The 20647-nt window shown below is 44.1% G+C and overlaps 1 protein-coding gene across 2 annotated transcripts in view; it reads right to left on the bottom strand.

Annotated features, from left to right (window-relative positions):
* SMARCC1 (SWI/SNF related BAF chromatin remodeling complex subunit C1) overlaps positions 1-20647 on the bottom strand; it is a 97985-nt gene that overhangs the window by 35509 nt on the left and 41829 nt on the right. For both annotated transcript variants that reach the window (XM_074573831.1, XM_074573832.1), the window contains exons 16-21: positions 17573-17686; positions 16778-16931; positions 16353-16466; positions 13832-13891; positions 8022-8280; positions 7204-7365 (exon numbers count right to left, since the gene is read on the bottom strand). In XM_074573831.1, the coding sequence (XP_074429932.1) occupies positions 7204-7365; positions 8022-8280; positions 13832-13891; positions 16353-16466; positions 16778-16931; positions 17573-17686 (863 nt within the window). The remainder of the gene's footprint in view (positions 1-7203; positions 7366-8021; positions 8281-13831; positions 13892-16352; positions 16467-16777; positions 16932-17572; positions 17687-20647) is intronic.

Genomic DNA, 20647 nt, shown 5'->3' with positions numbered 1-20647 from the left:
CTTTCTGCAAGAACAGAAACTCTAGTTTAATGTACAATTTAATGTACAGGGGCGTTAAAGAAGGAGCTTATTCAGATCATGGAGTCCAACACATGCTGCCATACCAACATAAAACTGCTGGTGAAAAGCCCTGATCCATCGCTAAGCTGCTGAAGACATTAGTCGGTGTTGGGTGTTCGTTTTCAGTAATCCTCATTTTACTGGTAATTCCTGTGTGCTACAACGGAAAAAAACCAGGTGTACAAAGTGTTTTGCTTTAATAGCAACAGTTCTGTAGAGAAGTTTTTACAGAAGTCCCTTCCATCTATGAGAAAACATACTGAAATGTCTGATTGGAAGATAACAGTTTTCCTCTTGGCTTAGTTTAAGATGATAAACCTACTTATCTGAAGTATCTGCCACCATAATTCAATTTATGGGGTCTGGGGATATACCTCCTCAGAAGTTTTATCTCAGAGTTAAGATTTAGTGACCTAATAACGTCACAGGGAAAAACCTAGATTAGATTTTGTCAGACAGCTATTTCAAGCCCAGAAGCAGAGCTCCAAACTGGGCTTAGAAGTGTCCCCCCTCCTCATAGTAAATGAGAGAGAAAACTTTATTCTCTCCCTTAGCGAAAAACCAAACAGAGGGAGAAAGTGCAGAACACTCCAAGTGCAGTTGGGTTGGTAGAATGGAAGATCCTGAGCTCAAACTAGGAAAATACTGCACAGGAATACGCAAATTTTCATTCTGCTGTGACACAACCCAAACACCAAGACTTGGGATACAGCGTAATTGAAAGAAAAAAGTCTATAATTTTGTATAAACAACCCAAAACTTAACCACAGGGAGAAGTGGAGCTATTCTGAAGATCTACTTTCCACCAAAACTCCAAGTCAGAGTGAAACAGACTGGAAAAGCTCTAGTCTGTGGACAATGTCAAGTCAAAACGGGGAGGCTTCTGGCTCTGAAAAGCTAATGACTTGATAATTTCTTCACTCTTCTGGAAGATGAGAACCTGGAGCTCATGTTCTCCAGTCTGGAACCAGGCTGAGCAGAGATTCAAGTCCGAGCATCCCATACCAGCAGTGAGCACCAGCACCACTGGTCTATCTCATCTGCTGAAGGCTCCTGCTCCAAAGGAGCTCCCACAGAAACCTGCAGCTTCGCATTTATACTCGGGGGGGGGGGGGGGGGGGGGGGAATTCCCTAGCAGGTTCTTGTCACTCAACTGCACACGATTTGCTCAGGAACGCAAACATCACAGGTGAGAGTACTCCTTGACAGATTCTGAATCACATTTGAGAGAAGGCTGTAAGGCAATAACCACGTAAGCTGCCCCTAAGAATGCCATAAAATCAAGTCCTATAAAGCATAAACTTTCCTCCTCTACCCAAAAAATCAGTTTGTTCTCGTGTCTTTTAGGTAAGCCTGAACTCCCTTTCCATTCTGAACTCAATTATGAACACGTGTTTTGTTTTCTGATTACAACGCGTTTGAGGGCTTGCCATCTTAAGGCACAGTTTTCCAGAAAAGCAGCATCCAGCAACGCGTGAGTCGCTGCGGCAGCTGAGGACACGAGCGCAGGATGAGTTTGCGTAGGTTTACAGTGTCCTACACATCAAACGTTATCACAGATTCTAAGTGTTTGCTATTAATTCTCTGCAAGTACAGGGGCAAGTTTTATTAGATATTCCTTTTTTTTTTTTTATTTCATATAATCATAGAAAGGTTTAGGTTGGAAGGAACCTTTGAAAATCATCCACTCCACCCCGCTGCCCCGGGCAGGGACACCTCCCACCAGCCCAGGTTGCTCCAAGGCCCATCCAACCTGGCCTTGAACCCCTCTCCAGGGATGGGGCAGCCCCTCGTCTGGACAGATGTGCAGACCAACGTGCAGACCACGGTAAGAGCTGTGAAGCTACTACCGCTGCGAAGACAATTCCAGGGTGAACAGGACACTCCAGAAAGACAAACTCCCTCCCACCCCCTCTTTAGAGAAAATCTTCTCAAAGAAAAAAAAAAAAAACACATAGAGCATCTCACAGTAAGGAAAACCATCCTTGCACTCTCCCCTTGCATCACAATACATTTGATGGACACTTTCCAAAACAAAGCGTTCTTTTATATTACACAGGGACACATTCAGCTACAAAGAGAGTCAGAAGGTATGTATGCGTGACAGTAAGATTACCGCGAACATCCTGATTTAACTTAGGTTTTCTAGTCCTGGCTGTAATAATAAATGTTATTTTAAAATTAGGATGACAACTTTAGGCAGGTTGTAGCCGATGGTTTTTGAAAACTGTTTTCTCGTATTAGCTACTACGCCCTTATTCGCAGTGACAGCGCTACGCCTCGGCAGGCAGCAGCCATCCTGCTCTCGTGCACCGGGGGGACCACCCCGAAACACTACGCGTACAAAGAAAAGGAAAGCTGTCCGTTATTAGTTTGGGGGTTAAATAAGTTTACCTGGGTTGAAGCAGGTTTTTTACTTCTAAATTACAGGCTATTGAAAGTACCTCAAAAAATTAAGAGCCCTCTAAATATTAATCCCTAATTCAAATACGAAAAGATAAGAAAAAACCCAAAACATTTGACTCTGCATGAGAACGACAGAAATGACTCTTGCCTTTCAGCTGGATACGAACACAACCACACCGGTTTTCCTGTATGATCTAACAAGGTTAATGAAAATACGTAACGAACAATGCAAACAGGAACTGATTAGCTGGGGACACGTGTCCCTGTTACAAAAGGGGAAGATTTAACTTTAAGGAGAAAGAACCTGTAATCCCTCATATGTGGCACCAATGATGCTCTTTAACGCTCTTCAGGGGAAGCAAATGAGCATATTTCTTAAATTGGCAAGAGGCAGATGGTTGTGAGGCACCACGAGACATCTTTTAAGAAAGAAGAGCCGCTTGCAGACCAGGAAACATCCCCTCTCCATGCCCCTCTCCACACCTGAAGCAGCAAATATTTTCTGTCTCTACGCAAGCTTGCTCTGTTTTGCACATCCAAGATCACGGAGCATCATTTTCTATTACACAAACAACTTATAACGGACTTCTGACAAAGCCCAGTGACTTTACAGAGAAGCTAAATTGACTTTAGGTCAACAAGTAAAACTATAAAACCAGTTCCACAGTAAGAATTTGCTGCATTACCGTCAAACCGACACTTGCAGCATAAGCAGATACGGAACCTCCGTTGTCATCGGAAGAACAATAAGCAAAACCCCACATATAAATGCAGCGAATCACTAGGGTGAGCTTCAGCTCAGCAAATAGTTTAAAGATGCCCTCAAGACGTCACAGTCCCTTTTGTTTTCACTGAGGCAACACACACAACCTGTCAAAAGTCAGGCTCGAATATGAATATTTAATTGAGAGGAAACATACTACAGCTATGGAAAAATCCTGGCTACGAATATGATAATTACGCTATTATCTAGACCAGAATGTACATTTTCCACAGCAAGTCAGGACTCCACAGCCACCAGAGCTGCCTCTGTTTCTGCTTCACGCAGCCCGCGGACGTGCAGCACAACCACCCGATGGGCTTCCAGGGAGGAGGCGGCAGAGCCCACAGAAAGCTGCTGCGGCTCTCGGGCGAGCTGCACGAGCCCATCGCCAGAGGATCGATGGACTCAACCCTCCAGCGGTGCAGAACCAGCTCGCAGGCACCTGCACACATGCACAGCGAATGAAGTGCTCGGAGGCTGTTTTTTTAGCAGCGTTTGCGTTATTTCTGAGTTAAAGCACACCCTGGAGACCGCAAGAGAAATCATCCTGCCAAGAATGAAGTAAAATAACTTCTCCTGTGTACATATACTTGTGCGTAGTTTTCTAGTCTGTGTATTTGAGAATGATACAAAAATCATCCATAAAATGTTAAAGTCAAACATCCATTTAAATTGCTTACAGTTGTAGCGGAGACAGTAACTGGGCCCCCCGTTCCCTCAGTGCTTACTGTCACAGACGAGCTGCAGCTCGACGCGCCCATACGCTGTGTCAGAGGAAACACTTTCAGTGAAATACTGGTTAGAATAAGACCTAAAATGCACAAGTAACTGCCTGCAACACAGGCACTTCAGAGACCGCCTCGTTCAGTGCACACGTATGCACTCCGTGTAGTTAATCACCTTTGGAAAGCCATTAAGAAAGCACACATACTCAGCGAAGACTTAATTGAAACTCCTAAGTACCCCAGGCGTACTGAATCTCTCCCTTCTCTGGAGCTTAATCACCAGCCAGGAGAGCCAGGATCCCTTGGATGCTCTCCTCAATTCATTTTTTACTAAAACAGATGTAGTGCATCTTCATCTATCCTACTCTGCGACCTACAGCGGGAATTTACTCTCTTGGAAAGCCAAAGCCGGTGTCTACCACGCTAACCACAGCCTCTGAATCGCTCGAGTCTCCGCTTAACTCTACCGAAGCCTCACTATAGCAATTTAAAAGGAACCATCATCAGCTTTTTGAAAAACTAACAAATAAGACTTAAAAGAGGAGACTCTTGGATATTAACATAAGCTCCTGCAATCTGTTCCAGTCGTATTTTCCCCTTTAGCATCCCACATGGCTTATAATTCACCTGTATTAAGAGTTTTTATATTATTATGGAGCTATATTATTTTATTTCTAAAATATAACAACTGATGAACTTCAATTCTAGTAGGGAACCCATAGTAGATATTTTTAGTTCTCCATAGCGACATTTAGATACAAAACTTCTGGTCTACCCATGCAAAACCAGCTCCGTTTCAGCAGTTGCACCCCACCACACTGCACTCCAGCGTCCCGCGCACACCTCTGCGAGCGCTGGATTCCCTCATGCCCCCCAGCGCAAAGCTGTTTTGGAGGTGGAAGGCACCACAGATTGTTGAGTGACCCAGTTCACTCTTGCTGAGCAGCTCCCCCAGGGAGAACCATCTGCTGTTGTCCTAATTTATTCCGTTAGTCACAGCCCAATACAAATCGCATTAACTATAACAGGACAGTGTTACTTATAGAACTCACCACCACACAGCTCATTCACAAATAATCGTGTTATGGTCATCTGCTCTCCAACTCCCCGTATTAAGAGACAAGCACTTCAAAAACCTCGATTTGCAACTTGTGTGCAAATTCTCCTAGAGCTAGGGCTAACCTAGGGACCAGCAACACCACCAACGATGGAGCAATGCTGAACTTCCACGGCCATGCTGCAGGATTAAGAACGAAGACTCAATGCAGCAGGTGTGTTAGGTCCTTCACATACTGCAGTGAAGTTTGTCCTTGGGGCATGTGGAAAAAGGAAACAAAGCCCCAGTAAGAAAAAAATTACTTAAGCTGAGCTTATTTTAAACCAACTATCAAATTAAACTTAGTCCCAGATGGAATAACACCTAGATTTGTTTTATAGTAGACTTGAAAATAAACCCCAAAGCCTTGCCCTTCCAACAGAGCTTCGATGCTTGCTGGCAGTTTTGCGTAACAGAGCGCTGTGAAGAGGGAGCAGCAGATATTCCCCACGGCAGTGTTCCCTTTTCAGCGCATAATCCACATCTTCCCAAAGCTGCTGGAGTCACCATCCCTGGGGGTATTTAAAAGCCGGGCAGACGTGGTGCTGAGGGACATGGGGTAGTGGTGGCCTTGGCAGGGCCAGATTAACAGTTGGACTTGACGATCTGAAAGGTCCCTTCCAACCTAAGTGATTCTATGATTCTATAATTAAGTCTGTCCCACCGAGTATGGAACTGAAAAATGCAACAAAAGGATTGTTGGATTGTTGCATTCCAAACCCGCCTGGACACGTTCCTGTGCAACCTGCTCTAGGTGACCCTGCTCTGGCAGGGGGGGGTTGGACTAGATGATCTCCAGAGGTCCCTTCCAACCCTATGGTTCTATGATTGAGAGGCCTGTTAACTTCTTTTCTGTTTAAAAATATCTTAATGAGCTAAGTGCTACTTTTCAATCTGATTTAAAAGCGTAGTTTTACAACGGACATCTAGTACCATAAATAGCAGACGTGCGTCTTCACCCGTATGACTCGCAGTTGAAAACTGAACAGCACGAGAACACGCAATCCTTTACGCCTGGATCCACACAATGGGTCCTTTACGATCCCATCACCCAATCTGGCACCTTGCTCACATCTCTAGACAGGGTGACAGCAGGTCAACTATGAGATGCACAAGCACAGCCCAAATCAAACATTCCAGTCAATCTAGATTACATCCTGTCCACTTTTACCCAAAGCCATACGTGCCTTTAAATATCTCGTCACTAAATTCACTAAAATGGTTTGTGATAAGCTGAACAAAACAGCAGCCAACAACGCTGGAGAGAAAAATAAAGATCTACAGACAGGTCAGTCGATCTGTACCAAACTCAAGAGGTGAAAGTCTGAGAAAGTCCGTAGGTACGTAGCAAAACATGCGTGTCCGCTCATTTTACTGTTGAAGGATGGCCAAATTAGAGTTAAAGAGAAAGGAGCTACACAACGTGATTTCACTTTACAGGGAGTTATCACTCCCTACAAGTTTTACTTTCCATAATGAATAAACATCTTGCAACTGTCAAAGTTCCAGATAACGGACTTTACCGAAGTATCTGTTGAATACTCCAGAAAATAGCTCAATTGAAACCGAGCTCTAAAACAAGATCTTGTTAGTACGGCAGTGTAATGTACAAGAACCAGAGCCAAGAACCGTGGTGTTATTGTGTCCCAGTCCACCATTTAATAAGAAGTTCCTTACCTGCCACCACCACAGTTAGCATGTTCTGAGAGTACGAGACTTACGTGAAAACTGGTGACCAAAAGGCATAATATAACATTGGAGGGTCAACTGGAGCACAAAGAGCCCATAAAGCCCCGTCTGCTTTATCATAACTATAATGCTAGAAAGGCAGCACCCTCTTAACTACTCTGACACCCACAAAACTGGCGTGAAATGTTCTGCTTTGGTATTTTTGCCACCTCAACTCCATGGGTCCCCAGCAACAGATTTAGTCAAAGTAAGAAAACAAACTGCTAAAGCTAAAGCCAGTCCTAAGTTCATTAATTCAGTGTCAAGATTTAATAATCCTACAGCAAGCCGAAATGGAATGACCTGTCACGCTCCCCTTACCTGCGATTCCCATCTCGGAGGTGAACTTACAGTTTATTGAGTCAGAAGAAAACGCCTAAGAGACCTCCTCTGCAGAAACTCCTGCATTTTGACGGACAACCTACCGATTTTCTCTGGCTCATCTGGACCTGTTCCGGCAATGCAGCTGCTCTCCAGCCCGTATGTTGGATCCACCTTCCCAGAGGCTCTTGCTGCCTCCTGTACTTTCTTTACATGAGCTTCAACGAGCTCCAGTGGAACCTCTTCTCTGACTCGAGAAAATTCCTCTGTTAAAAATGACACAGAAAACGTGATATTGTGAGGTTTTTATGGCAAATTAAAAGTTATGGTTCTGATCAATGCATAGGTAAATCTTGTGACAAAATGAATTCTCAAATACGTTAAGTTCCTCCTCCTCTCATTAGGTAGTTAATTTTCCCTCTCGAATGCAGTGGGAAAGAGTCTCTTCCCAATTATATAAAATTGTCTTTCACGTAGAAAAATAGGGAAAAAAGTGAAAGGAACTATTTCACCAATTTTTTAGAGGACGCACAGCTGTGCCAGGTAATCTCACGCAAGTAAAACAGGAAAACTCTTCAGCGTGGTGCATTTACCCCTGGTTAAACTACTGACAGCGGTCACAGCGACACCAACTACCAGGCGGCACTTGCAAGCGCTACCGCTAGTCGGTGAGCACAAGAGGGGAACGCAAGCCATCTTTAGACATTCGGTGGCCTTCAAGAGCTATTCTAACTTGCCTGTAAATTGGTAGTTTTAGCAACAATAGAGCACAAAACCGAGTAGTAGTAGACCTGCTTTCTCCATACATGCAAATTTGTTTTTACAACTTACTACTCATCCTTAAGGAACTCTAGAAAGAGTCAATTTTTAGAGCAGACTAAGAGAAAGCAAAGTGAAAACCACTGCTGGGGCAAAGCCATACCTAACGCAGCCTTCGCCGCGGCGGATGCCACCCGGGGATCCACCACGGATGCCAGGAAGGCGACGGTACTCATGACCGGATTGCCAGACTGGCTGAAAGGGACGGGCTGGTACGCCAGCGGGCCCAGGGACGCATCCGAGTTCTCTAAGTAGGGGTCTTCAATGGGGAGTCTCAGAAAATGGAGAATGCACTCATCCTGGGTACGGCTCCCAACGTGCTCGGAGACTTTGTTCCAGTCATCTTTGTACATCTCCAGAGCCTGCAAAAGACAAAAATCATTGTATATGCACTGACTACTCTGGGGGGAAAAAACCCAAAAGCCCTACTTTATGCAAAAAAGATTTTCAATGCTAGTTATTTTGGTGATGGAACAATAAATGGGGATCAGGCAACTATTTAACATCATATTTTTTCTGGCAGCAAAATTACTCTGCGGAAGAAATATGAACGTCTCACTGGGACATCAGTTAAATTTAAACCGCTGGGATCATCACGTGAGTTTTATGCTGTTAACTGTATCAGAAAGAACCGTCAGAAGATTTGGGATTTACTAATAATATTTGCATAGTTAGTGTTTCCCCATTTTGCTTTCACACGAACAGTTTTACAGAGAAAGAAGTTTGCTTATTCTACCAAGTCTCAGCGATTCTTGTAATTCCCGTAACTGCTCTCCCTGAGGCCACCCTTGCGTTCTCCCGTTTATGTTTTAACACAGCAAGCTCTCTGGGGCAGGAACAGTCTTTATTTCACACGCATACACTACCTATGACGGTGAAGTCCAGTTTTTAGATCCCACAGATGTTATGAAAATGAAAGAGCATCAAACCAATACACCAGAGGGGAGAAAAGAGGAAAATATTCTGTATCATGAAGCCAGAAGAGATCAGTTCTCCAGCAATTGTTAACCAGTCTGATTTGCGTTAAGCATTCCAATTAACAAGACATTATTATGTAGATAAGCCACCTGATAAAATACAAACTTTCAGATTAAATCAAAGACTTTGTAATTGCGAGTTTCAGTCGCTTTTGTTACTTAAGAAAAGTTGCTCAGTTACTAAAGAAAAGTCTCAACAAAATAACATAGTGACAATGAGCTACTGAAGATGTAGAATAGAATCATTTAGGTTGGAAAAGACGTTTAAGATTGAGTCCAACAGTCTCTGACCTAGTTTTTTTAAAACCTAACAAATTAGTAAAAACCCCAAGTGGAAGCCTAATAGAATATTATCCCTTAACACCTTTTTTTTTTTCCCCTCCGGAAAACTCTTTATTTCAGTTATTTAAGCATTTGGACAGCATACAGTAAGAACTGCAATATCCCGAACTGTTAACTTTCACATTTCTGAGATGATTAATGGTCCAGTCACCTAGAAAAAGCAGCTTGACTTCTCCGCCAAATAGGTTAAAACTTAAAAAGGAAAACGGGATTGACAATTTAAAGGCGTATCAGAAGCCTTCTGAAAATAACACCAGAGGCCTGAGCAAGGGTGGTAAACACCTGCCTATTTACCTGTTTGAGTTGCAAGATCCCCTTTTTATTTTGGAGTTTAACATATTTGGCCGAGAAGTCAAGCTGCTTTTGACTTACGCTGTGCTTGCCCTACAACAAACAAAGGCAATTAGCTCCACACTGCTTCCCAGCAAGCGACAGGCGTTTTAGCGTTGACTGGGAGAAGAGGAAGACCAGAGTTTGAAGCAGGCGTTATCAGACTGCCTGGAGACCCCCACTACGTCCTTACGGCCCTGCTGGTCGCCACACGGGATGCCTTGGCCTTCAAGGCTCCTGTTTGCAGGTATAACGTATTTCAGAAGACACAAAAATCATCTTCTTCCCTAACTAACTCCCCTTGACAACTGAGTTTCCCTAAATAAGCACTATGTCCGCTTAAGCGTGCACGTTAAGAACAAATGAAGTTAATGGCTTTTCAATACTTGAAATCTTTCCCTCAAGGCTGAGAATGACCAGAAACCTCAACCTTCACAGCACCACGCGAGACTGACTGAGCTTCCCACATGCACCACCTCTCATGGCACACAGGCAGAATTTGGAGCAAACGGGCGACTCCACTGGGTTATCTCTGTCAGACATCACGAGGAGGATACGTCCAACACGTCTGAGGAGTACACACAACTAGTTAACATGCTGGATGGTCCGCAGAGTTACTACTGGCAAGTAGAAGATAAAAACTGAGACAGCAGCCTCATGGTCCCCAACCTGGGAAGGGACGTTTCCACAACTTACTCTCTCTCTCTCTATATATATATTTGAAGATTGTGCGTTCAGAAGACATTCATAGGATAGTTTGGGTGGGAAGGGACCTTAAAGGCCGCCCAGTGGCACCCCCTGCCCTGGGCAGGGACACCTCCCACCAGACCAGGTTGCTCCAAGCCCCGTCCAACCTGCCCTTGAACCCCTCCAGCTTCTCTGGGCAACCTGGGCCAGGGGCTCACCCCCCTCACAGACAACAATTTCTGCCTCACATCTCATCTCAGTCTCCCCTCTGTCAGTGGAAAACCCTTCCCCCTCGTCCCATGGCTCCCCTCCCTGCTCCAGAGTCCCTCCCCAGCTTTCCTGGAGCCCCTTGAGGGACTGGAAGGGGCTCTAAAGTCTCCCCTTATTCACCTATATATAAATCAGCCTTTTTCATCAACACTAAAAGTTTTGTAAAAAATCCAGGAGTTCCTGAACATACCATTTTCTTCACAGCAGTTATGGAGAAAAAAATGTTTTAGTATTTTTGCAGCTAAAACACAAGCTATAAGAATTCTTCAAAGACAAAGTAATCTACTTGGGCACGTCATGAAGGATGAAGGTCAGTCAGGGAAAAAACCGCAAGCTGAGACATTTTCAAAGCTGCGGAAGTAGACTAAGCGAAAGGACAGATGAGTTAAAGCCAAGAGTGTTAAAGATCCCACAGGCACTGAAGAAATCAGAGAAAAAAAGACCAAGCTGCCTGCAGCGGGTGAAGCTTTTTGGCCCCCCTGATCTGAAAGCAATTTATGCCTTACCTGGCTGAAGCTTTAAGTTTCTCTCTCTCAAATCTAGCTCTTACTGCTTCAGTTGGGCGGGGAGGAGGGAAGAAACCCCAGTATATCTCTGGATATACCAGATGGAGATAACAGGGTCATTGAGGGAGCTTTCCCTCAAAACAAAAAGTGCCAAACTAGGGGAACGCTGTGCTCCAGCGGAGCTTAGCTGGATGGGAAGAACAACACAGGAACTGTTGAAGACCAGCAGCTAGACAACATGAAGGGCTTTGAAAGCTCAATGGAAAGAGCAAGCTGGTTCAGGAACGAACAAAACGCAGACTACATTGGCCAGCCTGGTCCCCACCGCAGGAGTCACTGGTCCCCAAGTGCTTATGAACCGTTCTTCCTGCCCTCCGTCTGCTCTTGCCCAAGTGTCTACAGCAATGAGGAAGTGCTTAGTTCACTAGGTCATACTCATGGCGAAGTATTTACTGAACACTCAACCTTCATTTCCCTTTCCCTAATGCCATCTCAGTGCTGTACGTGTCACTGTACATCCATTTTTAATCCCACTAGCATATTAGATCAGCTTTGCTCTTCACAGCCATGGAGGGTTTTGGGTTTTTTTTTTGCTCATTCTCCTTCATTGCTTGTCACTTTTCTGCTAGACAAACTAGCTCTCACAATAGCTGTCCTTGCTATAAATAGCTGAAAACGCGCTTAACTATGCAAGAATAGCGCTCTGTGGAGATACGGAGAAGCAGTGTGGCAGGGAAGATGACTCTAGGAGGGAAATGGTATTTCCTCCCCCCAATTCATTCAGTCAACAGGCGGAAGGACAATAATTATTTTAGATAAGATTTATTCTTTGGAACTTCACCGCATATATATTTGCCTAAAGCTACCCCAAGGACTTAATTGGACTGAGCTGGCTTGTTATAGCGGAATTACTTATGCTTGAACTGATATACTCTTTACTGATTTATTCATAGGTTAAATCTACGAAGAATGAAGAACAAAAACATTATTAATTTAAACTCACATTAAATAAAAGTGCAATCTCAAGACTCAGGGGGTTTTTGGTTTGTTTTTTAAAAAACAAAGAAGAACATGTCGTCTGGATTATTTCGTTAGGCTACTACTTGCTATGTGTGACCATAAGCTACAATTGTACAAAAGAATGAATTTTAAATATTAACACTCGTAAGGAAAGAAGCCAGAGTATCAAGACATTAGTCTTGTTTCTCCATACAGGAACAGCATGAAAGACATCTTAGCTCTTTTCAACCCATAAGAAAGTTTTTTCCATGTGCCAATAGAAAAACATTGGCTAAACAGTGCGTATCAACCTGACATTAAAAAAAAATTACAATCTATTTTGGCTATTTGATGAACACTTCTATATCCACGAAGGCTGAATCAAAGCACGCTGCTGATTAGGCGCTTTGGCTAGCTCAGAAAAGAAGCCACACACAGAAGCTGAGTATTGTTCAGCCCCGTTAAGCACTGTCAGGACCCATTGTCCACGCTTTTCCTTATGAAATTAACTTTTCAATGGGTTTACTGACACATGTAAAGACAAAAAAGGCAGAACAATCACGCAATTGCAGTCTGGTTTAAGCTCCTTCTGCAAGTAAAAACAAACATGAACGCACACCCACAAACTGGCATTCTTATTACATAAAAGGGAAAAAAAAAATCAACGACCCAACCTCTACATTAAGAAAATGTTCCTGGAAAAGAAAACTAGGTAGACGATAATTTCTTTATACGAAGTGGCAGCACATTAATTATTTCAGGCCACCAAGATTCTTCTTCTGACGAAGCACTAGGGAAAACAATGCTGCCCTGATGCGAGTGTAGAAGACTGGAACACAGTTCTGCAGTTCACCTCCCGCGATGGTTTTCATCCCGGACTGGAAATCCAAGAGACCCGACAATTACCGTGTGCTTCAAGAGCATCAGACTAAGCAAGGTGGGGACAAAGACCGGATTCTAGCACGCTAACAGTTCTTTGACCTCATTTTTACAGTACCAATGTGATTTGAGTCATCTCATATATATTTCTTGTAGACTTCCAGAAAAAGCTTAAAGAATACATGGAGTGCAGCTGTGTGACAAAAGGAATGGGCAGACGTATGGGATTAAAGAGCTACTAAATAAAGAGCGTCCCTTCTTAGTGGCAGGAGTCATCTGTTTCTTAACTGTTTCAACTTCAAAAATTAGCAGTTTCCCTTAAGATGTTCTGGCATAGCCAGAAACCTTTAAATTTATCAGAATTTCAAAAATATTCATCTTAGTGGCAGATAAGGGCAGTAATTTCATACCGTTATTAACTTCTGTTAATGGAGAGACCTCTCTGCACTGCAAGATCTGTTCTTGAGTATACGCGAACATTCTTCAACACTTACCTTCTGGTTTGCAGACACGAGTCAGATGGAACTCAAAGTACACGAAGCTCCTCTAGTACCCAGATGTTACTGCCATCTCTTTTAATACTAACGTTCTTGTAGCCATGATGGTCAAATAAAGCGGTACGGTCTGGAGGGAGAGCTGTAACCTTTAACCAGTTCAACAGCCATCACCCCAGCAGACTGAAAGGCAGCCGTGTACACACGGATACTCAACCACACCCTTCCTCCAGCTACACCACTCGGGTCTCAAGAGTTTGCTTCCCACTATAAACTTTGCTTTGCTATCCCGGTTTCCGTAAAAGCATGCAGTTGTCATCTCACACCACTTCAAAAAAATTACTAACATACATAGATTTTTAAAGCATGCGATACATGCTTTAAACCCGCACGTTTGGGTTTCTTAGCCCCCACCCTCCATGAACTTACTTCTAATAGCAGCAATGTCTCTTGTTCTGTCCATTCTCTTCCAGCACTTGCACCTTTACTCTACAAAAGACAGGGAGGGGAAAAAAAAAAAAGTGAAATACAGGTCTTTTTGCACAGAACGTCTTAGAAGAAAATATTAAGAAGGAAAGGGGAAGAATCTGTTATTTAATCCACTCACACACGTACCTTTCACAGCCTTCCTACCACAGCTAACCTAGCCCTGGTTATCTCGTACAGTGGTTCAGTTCACAGGATTTACTCGTGTAGCTAAGGCACGCAGGTGACATTCCTGCAGCCTCTGCGGAGGCTGGGGGTTACGGATCCCACCTTCCCAACACGTCTAGGAGAACCTGCAGCTCCTCTTTTACTCCAAGCTAAAGCAAAGTGATTTGGTACCCTTTTCTCCTGGCTTCCAGCTATCTTTGCCTGCGCATACAGCAAACAGAAAAGAGAATCTTCCTAAATCATAAAAACAGGCAGGAGTGCTGACGGCATTCTGGTCAGCTTGACTTTGGCCAGTAAAATTAAGCCAGGAAGAGAGCAGTTTACAGAGCGCGTTCTACAGGTGACACCAAAGGACTGCGGCAGCCAAGGGACACTCAGAATCTCTAACTCCTCACCAGCTGCCGGACAGCCGGAGGAGGAGATGGTATTACTCGATTGAGGCACACCTGGGATTCTCTCCTTTCTGAAGGGAACGGGGCTTACGTCAACGTAACTTCAGCCCCCTTTAACCTTCTGCTTCCAAGACAGGCTGCGTAGGTGCATGCTGGTCCAAAAAGCATTTCATCTATCTAAAAGTTCATCAGTAACTCATTAAAAAAAAAAAAAAAAAAAAAAAAGAGATCTTTATGAGTGAGATGAGCTATCTGAAAAGACAGCGTAATTACAGCAAGATAATCTGCATACTTAGTAATCACTTGCTCCAAGGGTTGCTGCTTCCAAATCCATAGCTCGCGGTTAACTCCTGAAATTTCCTAAAAGTTACAGAACTTTTGGTGAAAGCTTCCCCTTCTCTAATTACAGACACCCTAATCCGTTACATGTCAAATAAAGACAAAAGATGCTTGTCACCTGCTTATGAAAGAACCTTATCTAGATTGGATGTCTCTGTGCAATACCACGCCAAAAGGAAAAGGGTATTTAGGATAGGGAAATCTATCTTATCTCAAGCCGCATTTCAAACAGATCATTAACCCACAGAGAACATTAATCAAAGTGAGTCATCCAGCAGCTGATCAGATCTCAAACAGGCTGGTAGGAACAGCCAAAAAAGCAACAGCCACACACAAAACAAAAACGGTAATCAACTTCTGCAGATAAATCTGCTCAAGTGCATCGGTACAGATGCTTGTAAACAGAAGCAGAGTCTAGAACCAGTAAGAGATTTATGAATTTGGTGAATATTTATACCTCTCTAAGTGAAAAAGTCACTCCATAAAACATGATATGGAATCAGGCTCTATAAATAAATCCTGATCTCTTGTGTTTTGGTCTTGTTGTTTGTTTTTTTTTTTAAATAGTTATCTCATGATCTTTTAGGACAATGAACACTGTACTTCAGAAGTCAGTTACATAGAATTAGCCTGTTGTCAGGCCAAGAGCCACTGCAGAGCTCCAGACTGAAGGCCACGCTGAAGCAGTAACACGGTATCGCTGCAGCAGCTCCAAGCACTATTGGGTACACGCAGGGTTATCAGGCACCAGGAATTAAAAGCAACAGGTTATGGAATTACCAACATCAACACAATGACATCTCAAAACTCTTAACTATCCAGTACAACACACTGCAACGACAGGGCTAAAACAGAATCATAGAACGTGTTGGGTTGGAAGGGACCTTTAAAGGCCACCTAGTCCAACCCCCTGCAGGGAGCAGGGACATCTTCAACTAGATCAGGTTGCTCAGAGCCTCATCCAGCCTGGCCTTGAATGTCTCCAGGGACGGGGCCTCCACCCCCTCTCTGGGCAACCTGGGCCAGTGTCTCACCACCCTCAGTGTAAAGAACTTCATCCTAATATCTGATCTAAACCTGCCCTGCTCTAGTTTAAAACCATCGCCCCTCGCCCTATTACTACATGCCCTTGCAAACAGCCCCTGCAATGGTTTTGTGACACCTTTTGTCATCAAGCAGCTTTCTAGTTCTCTCAGTCTAGAAAACCCTGCTCAGACTTGGAAAACAGGATCGTTAAGGACCCTGCTGAAAGATCCCAGTTCCTGTATTGAACTGGATGGTTTGTTGATTCTGAACCATTCAGGCAAAATATGCAACAACATAACGAGCGTTAAGCGTCTGAAGACTGAGAGTGTTGAGTAGCTTGGGACAGGTACATGTCTGTATTTCTACAAACTCAGGTATCCAACACAACCGTGTATCTTAGCATCCTACACTGAGACAGAAGAAATCTAGAGCAGGAATGTAAGAGTAACATAGGTCGTCTCAACGTCACCTAGCAGAGGACACTTGAGGAAGAAAGTTTAATAGAAGGAGCAGGGGAAAAAAAATGTTAAAATGCTTGCCTTTGCTAAAGTCTTCTTTGAGTAAATGTCTGTGCGAAGTCCGAAGTTCTGCAGATCAGTAGGCTTCTCTTTGTTTTTCTCAGGAAAACTCAACATCTGCTGAGCAGCTGGAACCTGTGAACAAACATGACAAGAGAAAGGTGAGAGGGGCAGGAACTGAAAGTTATTCAAGGTTTTCAGACCAATGTTAAACAGAACACGGACTGAACAAATAAGCTGAACATGACTCTACCGAGATGACTTTACATAATATGATTTGCACGCAACACTAGCAGATTTGTTTTGGAGATTCCAACTGCCTGGAACTCTCAACCTAGATGGACAAAAAGCGAACATTTCAGCAAATCACACACAAATTACTCAACCGAGATGTACGTTGGCTAGAGCTAAGGCAAAACGACGTTGGTGCGACCTGCAGGGCTCACCTGCGGAGTGCGGATATGGAGAGGCATAAGTCCCGAGGGTGTATCAGCCAGCACATTGAAGTGAGGGGTAGGAGGAGGCCCCATTGCCATGGGACGGCTTTCTGGATCCACCTGGTAATTAATGAGACCCCACTGCTCCAGGAAAGCATGTACTCTATGGAACAAATTGAAAATCTTAAGAACTAAAGCCTTGCTTATGCTTGACATGGCAGAAAGGAGACAGCAAAAGAAGGAGTTTATGTTTCAGGATCGAATACAGATCCAGAATCTTCTATAATCCTTCAGTAATCACGCACAGCAATACACATCACATAGCACGAGCTTTGTGCAGACATGACTGCACTTCAGCATGTTGCATAAAACAAAACACGACATTTTTGGTTATAGATTACAGGAAATTACTTAATTAAGGACAAGGCAAAGCAAAGCTAGGGCTGCACACATGGAACCATCTGCAGACCGTGTACGGACTGTAAGGGCTGCACAACCATAAAACTGACATAACCCAGTTGCAAAACTGTTATTTCTAAAAAAACTCCACATACTTACTAAAGAGTAGAACCTAAATAATCACAAGTTAAGATCTAAACTCTGTAGGCATGGTTCAGCAAGCAGACAGAGTACTGTAAATAGAGAATAGCCTGGTTACTGAAGAAGTGGGGAAACTGCTAATCAACAGCACGATGGCTATTGTCCACACCGGCGCTGTCATACTGCAGCACTTCCATTTCTAACATAGCTCCTACTGCTTTTTGTTCAAGTGAAGGCAGTGGCTGAAAGATCCGTGGGTTTTACCTCATGACAGCGCACACATCTCCGGTCAGGTTCCTTCTGCAGGCAGTGCTGGTCAAGTACTCTTGAGGGTTTAAGCGATAGGTGTCAATCATGAAGTTGCGGTAAGCCAGGTATCTGGAAGACAATTAATAGGTAGTTCATGTACATTGATGTCTGACAAAGTTTACAATATGTATTTTAGGACTCACCTTCTCCAAACACTTGTATTACTGACAAGCGAACACCAACAGATATTTTTTTTTATTGATGAAATTTAAGGATCAGTATCAAAAAGCAATAGGTAAAAATCATAGAATTGTTAGGGTTGGAAGGGACCTTAAAGATCATCTAGTTCCAACCCCCTGCCATGGGCAGGGACACCTCCCACTAGATCAGGTTGCTCAGAGCCCCGGCCAGCCTGGCCTTAAAGACTTCCAGGGATGGGGCTTCCACCACCTCTCTGGGCAACCTGTTCCAGTGTCTCACCACCCTCATGGTGAAGAGCTTCTTCCTAACGTCCAGTCTGAATCGACCCATCTCTAGTTTTGATCCATTCCCTCTAGTCCTATCATTACCCGACATCCTAAAAAGACCCTCCCCAGCTTTCTTGTAGGCCCCCTTAAGATACTGGTAGGCCACTAGAAGGTCTCCTCGGAGCCTCCTTTTCTCCAGACTGAACAACCCCAACTCTCTCAGTCTCTCCTCATAGGAGAGGTCCTCCAGCCCTCTGATCATCCTCGTGGCCCCTCTCTGGACACGTTCCAGCATGTCCATATCTCTCTTGTGGTAGGGGCTCCAGAGCTGGACACAGTGCTCCAGGTGGGGTCTCATGAGAGTGGAAGAGAGCGGGAGAATCACCTCCCTCGACCTGCTGGCCACGCTTCTCCTGATGCAGCCCAGGAAAGTAGAATTTATTTGTATATACTGAATACGACCCATCTCTTCAAATTGTTTCATTCTGGATTTTATCGGTGTTTGGATTAGCAGAACATCAAAGCACGATTAAGTTGCAAATCGCACCAATAGTTGCTGTAGCTTGGTCACTAACCAAATACTTGCTTGCCAGACTACTAGCTGCAGAAATAAATTAATGGGGTCTGGTCTTCCTATGGAAACAGGCTAAATAATCCATGTCAAATAGCCTGGAAGGAAAACAACTGCACAGAAAACTAGAAGTAGCGCACTGGATGGAATGCTACTGTTTCTACATGTGGACTTTTTAATGCATAAGACGACCGGTAAGGAAAGGTTAGAGAACAGCAAAATGGAGAAAAATCCTTGAAAAAAAAAAAAAAGCAAAGAATCTTTGAAAAGCAGAGGGCAAGAACCCAGAAGCCAGCACAGCGCTCCCACCTCGCTGAGCTGGGACAGCTAAAGCAGAAATGACCCCCGTGACATTCCCGTATTTCAGTGCACAACAGTCTAAGCAAGCGCATTTTGGGGTTCCGCACTGTAAATATTGCTTCGCAGCCTCTTCCAGTATTTTCAGTAAGTTTCTGGAATGTACTAATGCTTCCTAATACAAGTTGTTCACAACAAAGTAAACTACCATAAAATTATGGCTAGCCCTTTTCTTTGGATGGAACAAAACCAATCTGCCAAACGCAAGTGCGCACCCTACGTAAGGATGTGTTCAAAATAGTGTATTATAAGCAGATTTCTGCCTTTGGAAAATTCAGGATGGGAATATGTCATACGCAGTGTGCAGAAGCAGCGGGTAACCAAAAATATAACTCACGCAGAGATGAAACACCGATGCCTTTCACAGGCAAGACACAAGCAGACAGATGCTGCAAGTACAACATTCCTGCCAAAATCCCACATCTTCATTCTGGCCAAATTGTATGTGAAACTTGCTGGAAAAAAAGTTATGGGACTAGGTGTTAGGTTGCTTCATGATGAACATTTGGTAGGCAAGAAACAAAAAGGGAGCTTCTTCCATTGAGGAACATTCAGGAACATTTTTGAGTGCTCCTGGAGAGAAGCGGGTTACCACCTGCTCAAGGATAGGTGCTTTAAAGCAGTCTTGGCTGCAGAAATTAGTTTAATATTTATTAGTTAAGGTCACATTACTAGGTGAAGAGAGAAGCCTAAGACAGAAACATCCCTAAAGTTTATCCTGAAGGGAGCCTGTTTCCGACAATGACACGACCCATCAGCTAAAATGTGTCAACAGCGAGAAAGAAAAGTCAACTAGTATTTAGTTAAAATCCCTTTTAAGACAGAAACCACCCCCCAGGCACCACTGTCACAAGAATGAACCTGTGCGAGCTCCTGAAACGCGGTATTTTGTTTGGCCTGAAAACTGAGCTGGAGGCAAGACATTTCCATTCCGAAGGATGATTCTATTTTATTTAAAAAGAAAACACAAAGCCAACACCACATGGTCCTCCTACAATCCCTAAATGGCAACAAAAATACACTTCTAGGGTAACATCAGGACTGGGAGGAGGCCCTAATTTGCTTCACTCACAGGCAAAAACCAGTAGCAGCTCGCGGATGAGTATCAGGAGACCTGATGTTTTGATGTTTTGCAGCCTTCCAGTCCCTCGAGGGGCTCCAGGAAAGCTGGGGAGGGACTCTGGAGCAGGGAGGGGAGCCGTGGGACGAGGGGGAAGGGTTTTCCACTGACAGAGGGGAGATTGAGATGAGATGTGAGGCAGAAATTGTTGGCTGTGAGGGGGGTGAGCCCCTGGCCCAGGTTGCCCAGAGAAGCTGTGGCTGCCCCATCCCTGGAAGGGTTCAAGGGCAGGTTGGACGGGGCTTGGAGCAACCTGGGCTGGTGGGAGGTGTCCCTGCCCAGGGCAGGGGGTGGCACTGGGTGGCCTTTAAGGTCCCTTCCCACCCAAACCAGTCTGTGATGTCAACTGATAAAGGAAGCACGGGATTACACGTGATGACCACATCAATGGCAAATATGAAAGATGAGCATCCTTCACCGTTCAATCTGTTCGCAGTCTTAGACACCAAGTCCTAGAAACCCCCAAACAAAAACACGCCAAACACTAAAACTGACGGAGCAGAGTTAGTGTCAAATACACTTTGGATCAAACACATTTTGGAATCGCTATGATGCAGCTACAGGTACCTCTGCAA

This window comes from Larus michahellis, chromosome 2 (genome assembly GCF_964199755.1).
Source record: "Larus michahellis chromosome 2, bLarMic1.1, whole genome shotgun sequence".
NCBI classification, from domain to species: domain Eukaryota; kingdom Metazoa; phylum Chordata; class Aves; order Charadriiformes; family Laridae; genus Larus; species Larus michahellis.
This window is presented reverse-complemented; position numbering and strand designations above follow the sequence as displayed.